At 48.2% G+C, this 12,829-nt stretch overlaps 2 protein-coding genes across 12 annotated transcripts in view; one reads left to right on the forward strand and one right to left on the reverse strand.

Moving 5' to 3' along the window:
* SH2B3 (SH2B adaptor protein 3) overlaps positions 1-8,214 on the forward strand; it is a 96,064-nt gene extending 87,850 nt beyond the window's left edge. For both annotated transcript variants that reach the window (XM_075012936.1, XM_075012935.1), the window contains exon 8: positions 2,521-8,214. In XM_075012936.1, the coding sequence (XP_074869037.1) occupies positions 2,521-2,825 (305 nt within the window). In that variant the 3' untranslated portion in view covers positions 2,826-8,214. The remainder of the gene's footprint in view (positions 1-2,520) is intronic.
* A 1,747-nt stretch (positions 8,215-9,961) lies between these two features.
* The window catches only part of ATXN2 (ataxin 2), an 83,612-nt gene continuing 80,744 nt past the window's right edge, over positions 9,962-12,829 (reverse strand). For 9 of the 10 annotated variants that reach the window (XM_075012934.1, XM_075012933.1, XM_075012927.1 and 6 more), the window contains 2 exons: positions 11,382-11,550; positions 9,962-10,596 (listed from right to left, as the gene is read on the reverse strand). In XM_075012934.1, coding sequence (XP_074869035.1) covers positions 10,568-10,596; positions 11,382-11,550 — 198 coding nt within the window. In that variant the 3' untranslated portion in view covers positions 9,962-10,567. The remainder of the gene's footprint in view (positions 10,597-11,381; positions 11,551-12,829) is intronic. The other variant, XM_075012932.1, reaches the window with a different exon arrangement.

The raw sequence follows: 12,829 nt of genomic DNA on the forward strand, positions 1-12,829 counted from the left end.
TCGCCCAAGCGTTAGACCTTGGCAGGGTTAATCCTTCAGTTCAGCCCCAGCCCAGCCTGGGGCTGTGGCTAGAGCCTGCCCGAGGCGCTGGTTAGGCCAGCCAGTCCGAGGGGAACATGGCCTGCAACGAAAGAGACGCAAGGATGGCCGGCCTGGCAGCCTGGCCCCGTTGTAAGTTTGCTAAACAAAACTAGCCAAGAGAGCTGTCCTTCCGTGTGGCGCGGGTCAGGCAGTGGATGACACAGCAGCCTGGTGTCCTACATGGGCAGTGCTGGACCCACTCGCCCGTGAGAGGCTGCCGGGAGCTCCTCTTTGCCCCTCACCCAAGAGAGCTGATTCCACGGACTTCTGTGTGACCCGGTAGTTACACAGCGTGCTGGGAGTCAGCCCTGCTTTTCTGCCAGGGCCTGGCAGGCAGATGAACAGCCTGGGGCACAAACCTGTGCCAAGCACTCAGCATCTCCACTGCCGCTCTGGTGCTACATGTGGGGAGGCTTCCAGAACCAGCCCTCTGGCCTCCCTTGGCAGGGGTTATCCCACTAGGCTCTGCAATCAAAGCAACCGGTCGGCATAGGGGCCTCAGGTGCACCGGCCGGCTCTGCGGGCGGCCTCTGCCCTCCCTTGGACTACAGCAACTTGAGAAAGATGTTTTGGTCTCCCTCCTCCTTCGGCAGCGGTGAGAGCAGGGGCCGAGCACCTCCCTGGTATGCGGTAATCGCACTGATCACAGGGGTTGGTGGAAACGCACGGCTTCCGCTTCGTGCGGGCAGGAAGGGCACCACGTGGCACCTCTCCGCCTTGCCCGCAGGGGCCAGCGCCAAGCAGCTGCACTGCCCCAGCTGAGGGCAGCTGGACAAGCTTTGCCAAACTGAACAAGCTGGCGCCGCTTTGTGCAAAACAAATCCAGAGCCCAGCCTTGGCAGCTGCTGCCCTCTTCTCCCCGCGCGCAGGAGGCCGTCGGGCCCACGCTACCCCAGGGTCAAAGGGGGGGACTCCCGCTAACTTCCTGGGGCTGGCTTAGGGGAGGAGTAGGCTGTGGGCCTGACTCAGCCTGGAGTTCTGCCTGGGGAGTTCCCACCTCCCACCCCTGCTGGTTAAAGCAGCATGGTCCTGCTCTCGTGGGCCTCAGCTGCACGAACCAAGGAGCCCCTGCCACGTCCCTCACTTGTCTTGTGATCCTGAGTCAGGTGGAAGGTGGCACGGCGGGAGGGACAGGACGGAACAGAAAGGGGCAGCAGCTCAGCTGAGCCCCAGGGACTGAACTCACATCCTCTTTGGTGCGTTTCAAAGCCACCAAACCCGCGAGAGGGAAATCCAGAGCACCTACCTGCCCCCACGAATGACAGAAACCAGCTGGCTGGGGGGCATCGTGCAGAGGCAGGACGAGGTACGCCCAGGCCAGCCCTGATCGGCTGCTCCTGTCTGTTCTCGAATGCCTCCGCTGCTGTAGCTTCGCCAGCCTGACAGTTCAAGTCCTCCAAGTCCTCTCGGGCGCCCGCCAGTGGCCATGGAGCACAGGCAGCCGTTGTGCTGACCATGGCGTGGCGCAGGGCCAACGGAAACGAACAAGGCCCTTGCGGGCGCTGCAGCCTCAAGCTCCGGCCCAGGCCATGCTAGTTTGCAGGGAAAGAGGCGGCTGAACTGAAGCAGGAGGCAGCTCCAAGCCCTGGGGGTGTATGGGCCAGGCCCCAAGAGGCCTGCTGATGGTGGTGGGCCAGAGGGCTGCTAGAGGGAGCTCTCCTGTGAAGTTTCCTCCCTCCCTTGGGTAGCTGTAGGTCTTCCCCTCAGCTGTGAGCAAAGCTGCTGCTGCTGACTCAACAAAGGTGGGGCTCGCCCAAGCTGCAGGGAAGAGTCCGCCTGGCGTGGGCTGGTCGCTGAGGGGCAGGCAGGTGGCGGGGACGAGCCCCCGTCAGCAGGAGGGAGTAGCCAAGTGCCTGCAGCAGCTCTGGAGGCAGCCAGGGGCCTCCCTTCCTAGGCAGAAGCGCCTGTGCAAAGCCGCACACAAGGTGACTTCTGCGCGCTTAGGTTCCTCTTTCTGACGCTGCCCTCGTCACAGGGCTGCTCAGCCCGGCTCCCAGCTCCAGCCAAACCCCTTCCTTTTTATTGCACGGACCCCTGCGGGAGAGGTGCCCCCCGCTGTACCTGGCACAACGGGGATGTACGTTTGACCACCAGCCCCTCACGCGAGAGCTTTTCCCTCAGCTGCCAGCTGTTCAGTCAGCGCAGTGCTCTGCTGTTTCCTTGGCCACCAACGGCAAGAGGACCGGCCCTGACCAGGCAAGGGCAGCCAGGAACCCATAATGACCTGACATATTCACTAGTTCCCTTCTGAGTGAGTGGCCCCCGGCCAGAACTGGCCAGGGCACATGCAGGATCTAGGGCATTTGCTGCTTAGGCATGACTAAAGCTTAAGGGCCGCAGCAGAGACCACTTACCTCACCCAGCTTTGGATTGCTCTTTGGCACCCGCAGGGACCCTGGCCAGCGGCCTGACACTTGGATTCTCCCCCTCTCCCTGCAGGTCCAGGCTCCAGCAGTGCCCTCCTGCTCCCGTTCTCTGTCCCTCCTTGGAGCTCTGAACTGAGCCTCACGCCCACAGCTCCCCCCAGATGCCCCCGGCTGCACCCAGCCGACAACCTTCATCACACTTCTGAGCCGGAGCAGATCTTCCACCTCGTGCCTTCTCCAGAAGAGCTGGCCAACAGCCTTCGGCACCACAATGCCACGGCCAGGCACACCAGCCGGCAGCGGGACTCTGACTACGAGCTGGACTCCCCGGGAAGGGGCCACGTCCGGGCTATTGACAATCAATATACTCCGCTCTGACAAGATGGGGTGGGGGGGGGGGTGGCAAACCACGCACTTTGGCATAGAGGCCTGTTAGAGAATGTTTGCTAGATGTGTTGGGAGTCCTAGGAAATGAATGTAACCAGTTCTGGGGAGGGAGGTTTATTTTTTGCAGGGGGTTTGATGAGGGAAAATGGTGAGATATAAAAATTGCTCACTCCAGTCTGGGTGTGATTCCCTCTATTAGGCCTGTTAAAGGGCCTGTTTTACATATTAATCAAAGCTTTCCTATTACTGTTCACACATCGTTCCTGTTAACCTGCCAAGCTCTCTGTCCTCCAGGCGACTATCTGCACTTAGTGGTACAGACTGTGCCCCAGTCCCTTTCCATCTTCGCTACCCTTGTCTGACAGGCTGGAGCCTAGAAAACACGCCAGCCAGTGACGTTACAGCCCTGTAACTGGACAAAAATGGCTCTGAAGTGCTCTGCGAGAAGTTACTGGCCTGGGCTTTGCAGAACAGAGAAAGGTCACTTCCCGCTGGCCAAGGAATGGGTTGTAGTTGTGTGAGTCACAGTTCCGCATTTCTACCAGGTTAGGGATCAGCGGGCTGCTCTGAGTATGTTCATTCTTTTAAGCTTGAACTTCAATTGCGGTAGCACGTTGGGGAAAAAAGAAAAAAAAATAGTCATTGAAATCACTCATCCAACCCTGGGCAAAAGAAGCACTTACAGCCCTTCCCCACCACTAAAAAGTGAACACTAACTTCCTCCCATTGATATAGGCGTAAGGCGACAGGGAAGACTGACATCACGTCATAGCCGCCGAGTAAAACTTCCTTTCTGCTGGGGCAGTCTTACAAGAACACGTCTAAAGCGAAGCAAAAGCGCTTTTTATCTAATAGGTTACATCAGCTGGGTTCCTCGAAGCAGGAGGGGAGTTGACAACCAGCCCCTCTTGCTGGCATTTTACAAAATGTACTTTTACAACTACTAGCTCGTAATTTGGTAAGTAAAGCTGTGCAACTGCTACATCCCTGTGTGCCTTGATTTTCTAGCCAGAGTGGGTCAAAACTTCTCTACCCACAGCTCCCTGCCCCACAGCCCCTGTAGGTCTTGGGGAAAAAAAAATCACATGGACAGCTGGATTTTTTGCTACTTATACAGAAGCAACATGAGTAACAAACAGTTCCCTGAAACAGAGCAGGGAAGGGGATGGGTGTCCCTTAATAAATCTTCCTACCCGGCTGTGGCTGGGGCATTGCCTCCAGCAGAATTAAGGGGAGAGATGTGACACAGTTGCCTTTGTGTGTCACTCTAGAGAGATACATCTGCCAAGAGTTGGATGTTAGGCGCTGAGACCTCCAGAGATGCAAACAATAAATGTAGTTTCATAAACCCCCATAAAACAGGGAGACAGGTTTGACGCTCGGTGTGGACAAGATGTGTTCAGGCCCATTCGCCCTCCGCCTCGCTGCAGAGGGCAAGGACAGCCACTGCTTAGCTGGAGCAGGAAGGAAACCTAACTAGCAGCAGAAGTAAGGCAAGCCAGCACCACAGAACCGCTCCAGGCACCACAGAATAAAGAACCAGTGCTTTCAGGCGGTGTGCGCTAGTAAAGCAACCCAGCGCCAGTATGTTGCTGCTGAGGAAGTAAAGAATCACATGAGAACCATTTTAAGTGCAGGCCGGTTCCTCGCTACACTCAAAAAAAAAAAAAATTGCCTCTGGCTATCACTGGACAGGATATATAATTAACATCCCAGTTAGTTAGTTTAAAAACTCCTCAGTGTTGTGCTGCATTACTTAAATGGGGAAAAAGCTCGTCCATACCAAATTAGCATCAGAAAGCTGAAGTGTGCACAAAGGGTTACGGATACCATACAAAGCAACGGCATCACTGCTGTGTATCATAAACTATTTTAAAAGAGGGAGGCAGCTGAGTTGCTAGTTTTAATAAAAAAAAAAAAGCATCACAGCGATCCTGCTACAATGCAACCCAAGGTCAGCGCACAAGTATATGCGATCCCGGCCCATAATATTATATGGTACAAGGAAACAATCTGTTCTTTGCACATTAGTTAAAGCCCAAGGTGACTTTTTCAAGCATGCTGAAGTCACTAACTTATTTGCAAGTCAAATTTGTGCCCTTAGTTCACTTAGCTTCATTTGAAAAATTCAACCTCTAACCCACAACATTTTTTTGTATTTGTAATTGACTTTTTTTTGGTACTTTCTAATGAATTTATTAGTAAAACCCTCACCGGACCCAGCCTCTTTTACGTGACTGCCAGCCCTGAGCCACATCAGAAGGCAGCACTACACGGAGAGCGAGAGAGCGTGTTGGGGGGGGGGGGGGGGGGCTCTTGGAACCACCCCTCTCAGGTCTGACCCTTGTCCCTCCTGCGCCAGTCTGGGATGCTGGAAAACATTGTTCCCACTAGATCACTGTTGTGAATTTGACAGCACATCAGGGTCTGCCTTTGTGGACTGACCCTTTAAAAAAAATTCAGGCCATAGGCTTATGTGCTGCAGACAAAGGCTGGGCCAGAAACTGGACTTCTGCACCCAGCCTTCCCCCCCCCCCCCCCCCCAAAAAAAAACCCCAGTGGAATTCAAGTGGCCGATGCCCTTCCTCTCCCCACGCAGCTTGTGCTGCAAGTGTGGCCTGCAAGGCCACTTGCAGTCCAGTCCAGTCCACTCAGCTTAAGGCTTCTCCTATGCAAGGGCCTTCAGTATAATAGGGCTTCTTTATGCCCAGGGAACACACCGGTCCCCAGGCTGACTTCTGCCAAACATGTCACACCTCACCGGCCAACTTAGGCCACTTATAAGACCCATCAGGCAGCGCGCTCAATGGTGGTAAACTGGCTATCACCCTGCCTGACTTCAGTGGAGCTTTGATGCTCCACATCAGCCAAGGTGCTGCTCCTTTGGCTTTTAAAAAAAGTAAGGGTCAAGCCCTGACTGCAGTGCAAACATGGGAAGAAATGTGCAGGCTACAGTACCATACTTATCTCTGCAACCCTTAGGACATGCTCAGGTGACAGGTGAAACCTTGAGCTAAAGCCCTCAGTCAGTGGGGCACACTGACCGCTAACCAACTGGCCAACTACACACCACGTAGTCATTCAGTAGTAAAGAAGGCGGCCTTCCCCTGCAAAATTCAAGGAAAGTGGGTGTGACAAAAGGCACGTGAAAGAGGCATGTTTGTCACTCATGGTTGTTGGCAAACAACCTGCCCGTGCTGCTGCTGGGTTGGAAATTTTGGCCTACGAAGGCTTATTTAAGGGCCAGCAACCAAAGGTATGCAGAGTTGGTAGTATGCATCATTGCCAGGGCTCCCTTTAGGGACTAAACAGAACTTATTTTTCTTATGCAATATGGTATAGATCAACTTCATGGTCATTCCCGTAGGGTTCCTCTGCAACCATATCCAAGCTTGTGACATTAGCCTCCTACCTCTTTGGAACGTTGCTCAGCTTATTAGCGTTGGAGTTGTTTCTTTTTTGGTGTCGAGTTAGCCAACACCAGGAAGAAGCTTGTGAGTCCAGCCTCAAAGACTGTGGGCCAACTCCAGCTAATCATCTCCTTGGAGTCAGCTTTTCCCAGCAGCGAGTTCTACCCTGCTCATTCCTTCTCCAGCCAAAGGTCTACATTCCCTCACTGGGTGAATACGCTTCTACTCCTCTCTCTTGCGCCCTCTCTCTCTCACTTTGGGGCTGGGGTCAGTGAACTCTTCGCGCACTAATTCCAGGGTCAGTGCTTTAATCTGTTTTCTTAGCTCCTGGGAGGCTGAACTTCTCAGACTTCTCACCCTGTTAAAAAGGAGTTGATGTGCAATGCACTTGTTTCCCTCATCCTTCTGTACTGCCAGGACTCTCACTCAGTACACACAATGTGCCATTAAGCAACATGGAGACAAAATAAGCCCTTGACATACGTGACAACTTTAATGTTATGTACTTGGCTAGGTACTTGGCAAAATGCTCTTAGTGAAGATGGGTGAGGTTTCAACTTGAACTTCCATTGTAATTTTTTTTGTTTTGTTTTTTCAATATTTAAAAGCAAGTTAAAAGTGTCATGTAGGCCAAGGAGTTATCCCCACTTAAGATATGTTCTCAGGGCTGTTGCTTTCACAACCTGAGAAGGATGGAAAGGCAAAGGAGGACATTGAACTTTTGCATTTTCCTCTTAACAACTGAACAGCTGCGCCGCCATCTGGACTACTAGAGAACACTGCCAGACAGCTGCCTAGCTCAGCCTACGTTCTCAACCCCCTAGTACAGTCTCAGGGTCCAGAGAAAGGGCACACAGCACTAAATCAGACTGATTCGATCCCATGTCTTAACCGGGAGGCTGACTGAAAACAGGTCAGCAGAGGGCTGGCTCCCGGCATATGTCTGCTCTTCTACAGCAACAACAGGCAACTCAGCTAATGACACATTTTCTGTTTTTCTAGCAGGTATTCCGGGCTGTGTTCCATAGTGAAGATACAGGAGTGGGTTGTGCCTCAATTAGCTCAGCCTGTCACCAGACAGAAGCTGGGTTTAGCAGGTAACTCCCATGCAGCGTACAGGGAATGCCTAAAATAAACCTTACTGGGCTTGGCCCAGGTGCAGACAGAACCCTGCCCCCATGCCGTATCTTTCCTCCTCGCCATTCTTATGAAAGGCCTTACTTGCTATTTGCTGACAGGCACTGCAAGAGGAGTGCCATACTTTTGCATGTCCTGGTGGACTAGCCGCGCAGGAGAAAGTTTATCATCAGTATAGTGCCATTCTGGTCTAGGCACAGAAAGGGCTAATCCTACAGGGAAAGGCTAACCCAGTGTTTACAGAGTCGATAGAGCCTTGCTGACCCTTTTGCTTCAAGGCTGCATCGCATCGTGAAACTTTGACGAAAAGGTCCAGACCCAGCCGAGGAAGCATCAAAGCCATTGTCATTTTCAAAGAATTAAGGCAGCCTCGTTTGTGCCAAAGTGAAGCAACAGTGACTGATAGTTGATATTTCTCAGACCACAAAAAAAAATTTCAAGATAGAGCCAATGCCGTGTTTTACTTTCCCGTGCACATAAGGCCCTTCTATCTTGACTGACAAGTCTGAGTACTATATTCCATATTTCAGTACAAAAGCTTGTTGTATGAAAACAGGATGTCACCCTAGCCAGCACATGCCCACAGCATAAGAGTTGATAGTGTGTTCACTGCCTTTTTATCCAATAGGCAAATTAAGACCAACAAGGGTTTTGTTGGAATAAAGTGCATTTATTTCAAAGCTCTACTTCTGATCAGCACAGAATTCTTGTAGATTTTCTATAAATTGTTTCTGTATGTACTGTACAAGTAACTTATTCTTGAATAATGCAGTTTTGCTATTATGTACAAATCAGCTCTTAAATAAATTGTTTTTAGAATGTTTGTTCTTAAATTAGTGCTTTTAGCCTAATTTTCTCCAGAGCCGCTCAGTGACTAACAGCTATCGGTCGAGTAACTGGTGAGAGTCTGAGAGTCCTCCTTCCTCACTTTTAGAAATGAATGTATGGTGCAGGTGTTACTATGTTGGTCCCAGGATATTGAACAGCCACGAAGTGTGAGGTCAAATTTTTATTGGACCAATTTCTGTTGGGGAAGCTAGACAAGTAGAGCCCTGCTAAAAGTGTAGCTGCATCTGATCTGTGACCCCATCCATGTAGTCCACAGCAATGCAGGGCTTCAGAGACAAGCTTTCAAGCATACCTCATCCAAGTGAGCTAAATGCCCCAACAACTGAGGGTCAAACCAGAAAATCACTAACACTCTTGAATGAGCTCCTCCAGTAAAATGATAAAACACCACAATCGCTTGTGGGTGAACACTTTTCACAAAGTGACCACGCAAAGGAAGCCTGCACAGTGCTTTCTGGAGATGAGCCTACAAGCTCAAGGTCATACTTGCTAGACACGAAAAAGCCTGGATGGAAAAGAGACACTGCATTTGTGGCTTATTACAACTATCTGTAACCCATAAACAATCCACCAGCTGATGTCTCTCCCTTTCCTCTCTGTGTGAAAGGGTATTAATGGTCGCATATCTTGAAATGGTCCCTTGAAATATCTTAACCACTTACGCTAAAGCAATCTGTTCCATCACGTATCTAGTTGTGATGCTCCAGGTAAGTTACCCAGACATGAAGAAGCGCTCTGTGTCAGCTTCAAATTTGTTTCCCTCTCACTAACAGAAGTTGTTCCAATAAGAGGTATTACTTCCCCCCATTTTGTCTCCCAGTTGTATGTTTGATAATCTACTTAAACGAGCTGTTTTGAGCGTATTTGATGAACAGAAGTACAAGGTATACTTACTCACTTGGTTAAGTAAGATGTAACCATTAGTACTTAATGGCTTTATGTCCCCTACTCATTCATGTCAGAATTAATTCTGGAAAGCAGAGACATTGTCTTGTAAGCCAATCCGCTACGTGTGAACAAAGTGCAATGAAAAACTATGTTATTTAGCCTCCCCTTCATCTTTGAGCCAGCTTATACTTTCCCAGCTATATTTAATGTGTAAATATTTACTCAAACACCTCTAACCTACCCCTGAAATGCAACTGGACTGTGCCTTAATGGGCAGGAGAAAAGCAGAGTGGCCTATGAATTTTTGGTTAGCAGACGTAAGCATGCTCCACAAGGAACAGTGGTGAAGACCACAGAACATGTTGTGGGCATGAGCCGAAGTAGCTCACATGTGTGTGAAGTACTAGCATGCACATGACATTCACTTTTCTCCTAATCTCTCTCTCTAATTCCACTTCTTATTTTGCCAGTAGTAACTACTGCGCTTCCTTCTTGCTCAGCAGCCAAGTTGCTTCCAACCACCACTGACCTTTGGACTGCCCTGAGCAGCAAGAGTTCCCATTCTGCTTCTCTCAGAAGATGATACATTACAGACCGAAGCTATGCAGTTGAGCATGGAGAGCTTAGTTGTAAATGCATTTAAACCAGGAAGGATACTTTGACTGAAACAATATGTACGGAGAATGCAAATAGTTCACACCAAGTCTCCTTGTGCCTTGCACAGTAAAATAAGTCAGGGTTTGCCATCAAATACTACTTACATTTCATAATGTCAAATCATTTTTACCTGGCATAAAACTGGACAAGAATCAAGTATGGCAAGAGTAATATACACCAGATTGATCAGTTTTTAAAACTTTTTTTATTTTTTAATTTTTTTTAAAGTTTTTATTTTATATTATCTACAAAGTAAAAGTTTTCTTAACTTAAAAGTTACATCACTGTCTTGTAATAGTGATCACTTCATCAAACGTGATTTATAAATAATAATCCATCAGTTTGACGATTAGAATTTTTTTTTGTACTGAACCTGTTTCAAGTTTAGTTAGACGTAAAAGGGATCTCCGAGTCTTGATTTTTAGTGATAATAGCAGCAAGAATCACTTGTTACTTCTTTTGCTAGCTGATGAGTTCATAACTTTGAAGGGTCATTAAAAAATAAATAACTTCCAGTTTTCAGCAAGCAGAGTTTGGGCGCCTGCAGGACTCTGATACAGTGCATGGAATTATGGAATAACCCACAAGTTCCCATATGCCTCTACTCCGTCCGAATCTCTCCCACTGCAAGATGAACTGTTAGCATTCCTATTGGATGTTACGAGAAATCAATTTTTTTTAAACAAAATAAATGAAATTCTAGTTTTCTGTGCTTCCAGTTGGCAGAAGCAGTGGAAGGAAGGTATTTTTGGCCTACAAAAGGTATCCAGCCTTAGTTACTCCAGATCAGCCTTACAATTGCTGTTGGTGGTGGGCTTGTACTGTAAGAAAAAGAGTGCAGGTATAAATAGCCAATTGATAAGCTATATTACATTTTGCTAGTTAATCAAATCACACTAACTATTTTCTGTAAAAATAACTGCATTAAGATGTCCTTTGCCTATTTTTCTACCTTAACCCTAAGAAAGCAAAATTTATTTTCCCCACCCATTCTCACCCTATGAAATCAGGGTTTATTTCACAAGTTCACACACTGGTTTAGTTTAAAAAAAAAAAGTACTTAAGACACCTAGGTAAGAGTTACATTTAAAGAGTAACACAACAAGTACAGCTTGCTTTTCCCAAGCAGCAGGACAGCAAAATGTCGTTCTTGGGATAAAAAGTCAGCTTCAAAATGCCACCTGCCTTCAGTTGCTAGGAATACTCCTGTCCCTGGAACTGTATTTTTACAACTATCCTCAAGACACTTTATATATTTTACATATACAAAGCTTGGATCATTACACTCTAAGCCACCTAGATAATCTACCCCCAAGACAAGAACAGGCGACTCTTGTCCTGCACACACTGAAGTCTGCACAGCTCATTTTGGGCGTAGAGAAATAAAGTCTTTCCTATCTTAGTTCACCTTGTATGCATACTAAGTTCACATCTGGAGTAGCAAAATATAAACACAGAAATACTGTCTCTGATCTTCAGCCATTTGCCTCTTTAAAAGGACATCTTACTTTTTTGTTCCTAACTCAAACCTGGCTCACAATGGTTTTGCTCCCTAATTTGACCTGGTTCAGTTAAGGTGCAGGTCTCCCACGCACACACTCCTCACCTGAAGGGTGCGTCATATAGGGGAAATGTGTTGTTGTCGAGACTGGAATGGGCTGTAGTGCACTTTGAGCGATGGCGGCTTGGGGACCACCAGGTGGCTGTGTCGTCATTAGCATCATTGGAGCATGGGCAGTTGGGTGAGAAGGAACCATTCCTGACTGTACATGAGCCTGAAACAAAGAGCTCTTTAGTATAATGGTCACAAGGAGGCAACACTCCTGGCCACATGACTAGCAAAGACTCCTCCAACTGAAACAGTAAATCCTGAGATTTACTCCATTTTAAGTCAATTGGCTTGAACGTGGATGTGGGGAGTAAGTTTAAGATTTTAAACACACCAGGTGTCAAATCGTTAGTCTTGGCTTTGCTGACATCTGTGTGGGTAGGAGCTCCTTGATGAGTAAGAGCGCTCTTAAAGGATACTTTTGGAATATTTGTCTTTAAAATATCTTTGTTAAGAACTGAGAGGCAATTCCTGTGTGGAGGATGACTTGGAGACTGTAGAGAAACAACAGGCGCTGATCTAGGCCTTTATGTATATGGGGAGAACTGCCATCCCCTTCTCGGTACCTCATCTAAATATGTTTGGAAGGAGGAAGGAAAAGCATGAAGTACAGGCAACGATTTTTTCCCCAGCAAATTCTCCAAACAAAATTCACACTTCAATGAAATCAGCTGGTTTTTTCACCTTTTCCGTAACTTCCACTTTTACCACGTTCTCCTATTCTAGGTGCCCATTGTCTCTCCAATATTCAGTCTCCCCAGCTAGTTATATTTGATCCCACATAAAAACAGCTGGAAATTATTTCCCCTTTTCTCCCATTGTGTCATGAAGCTAGCTCAGATCTGTTTATTTTCAGTTAAGCTCACAATAGCACAGTTCTTCAGAATGAAAGTGCACAAGTGTGTTCAGAAGTAATCCCCAAAACAGATGTGTCTGACTCGCTGCTTATCACCTTGTGACAAACATGCACGTAATGCATCTCCTCAGCTTGTGGGGTATTCCTTTCATTCACTAGCCGAGCCCTGTGCAGATATAAAAATGTGGATCTGCATCTGATCCACATCTTCTAGAGTCTGCTCCCTGCCTTTTTCAGTAGCAGCAGCAAGCCGTCTTATTCCCAGGAGGCGTATCACTGAGGGCGTGTCCTACGGATGGGTGTTGGTCCTGCTCTGCCCCACCAGGCACTCCTTCACAAATTGATACTCACATCTGCCAGTTTTCAGGGCTCTACTGATTATTAACACTTCCTGACAGGAGTCAGAGGAACTATCTATATTTTCTAGGTGCAAGTCCCATCATTCTTGATAAATAATTTCTCAATTACAAGATGACGCCAGGGTCCCCTGTAAGCCGAGCACTTGTGCAGTGGCCTCGGAGAGATTCAGCTGCCCCGCAGCTGATTCGCAGAGAGCCCACAGCCAGCATGATGTGTTTCTATTGGTGGT

Source organism: Carettochelys insculpta, chromosome 18 (assembly GCF_033958435.1).
Source record: "Carettochelys insculpta isolate YL-2023 chromosome 18, ASM3395843v1, whole genome shotgun sequence".
NCBI lineage: Eukaryota > Metazoa > Chordata > Testudines > Carettochelyidae > Carettochelys > Carettochelys insculpta.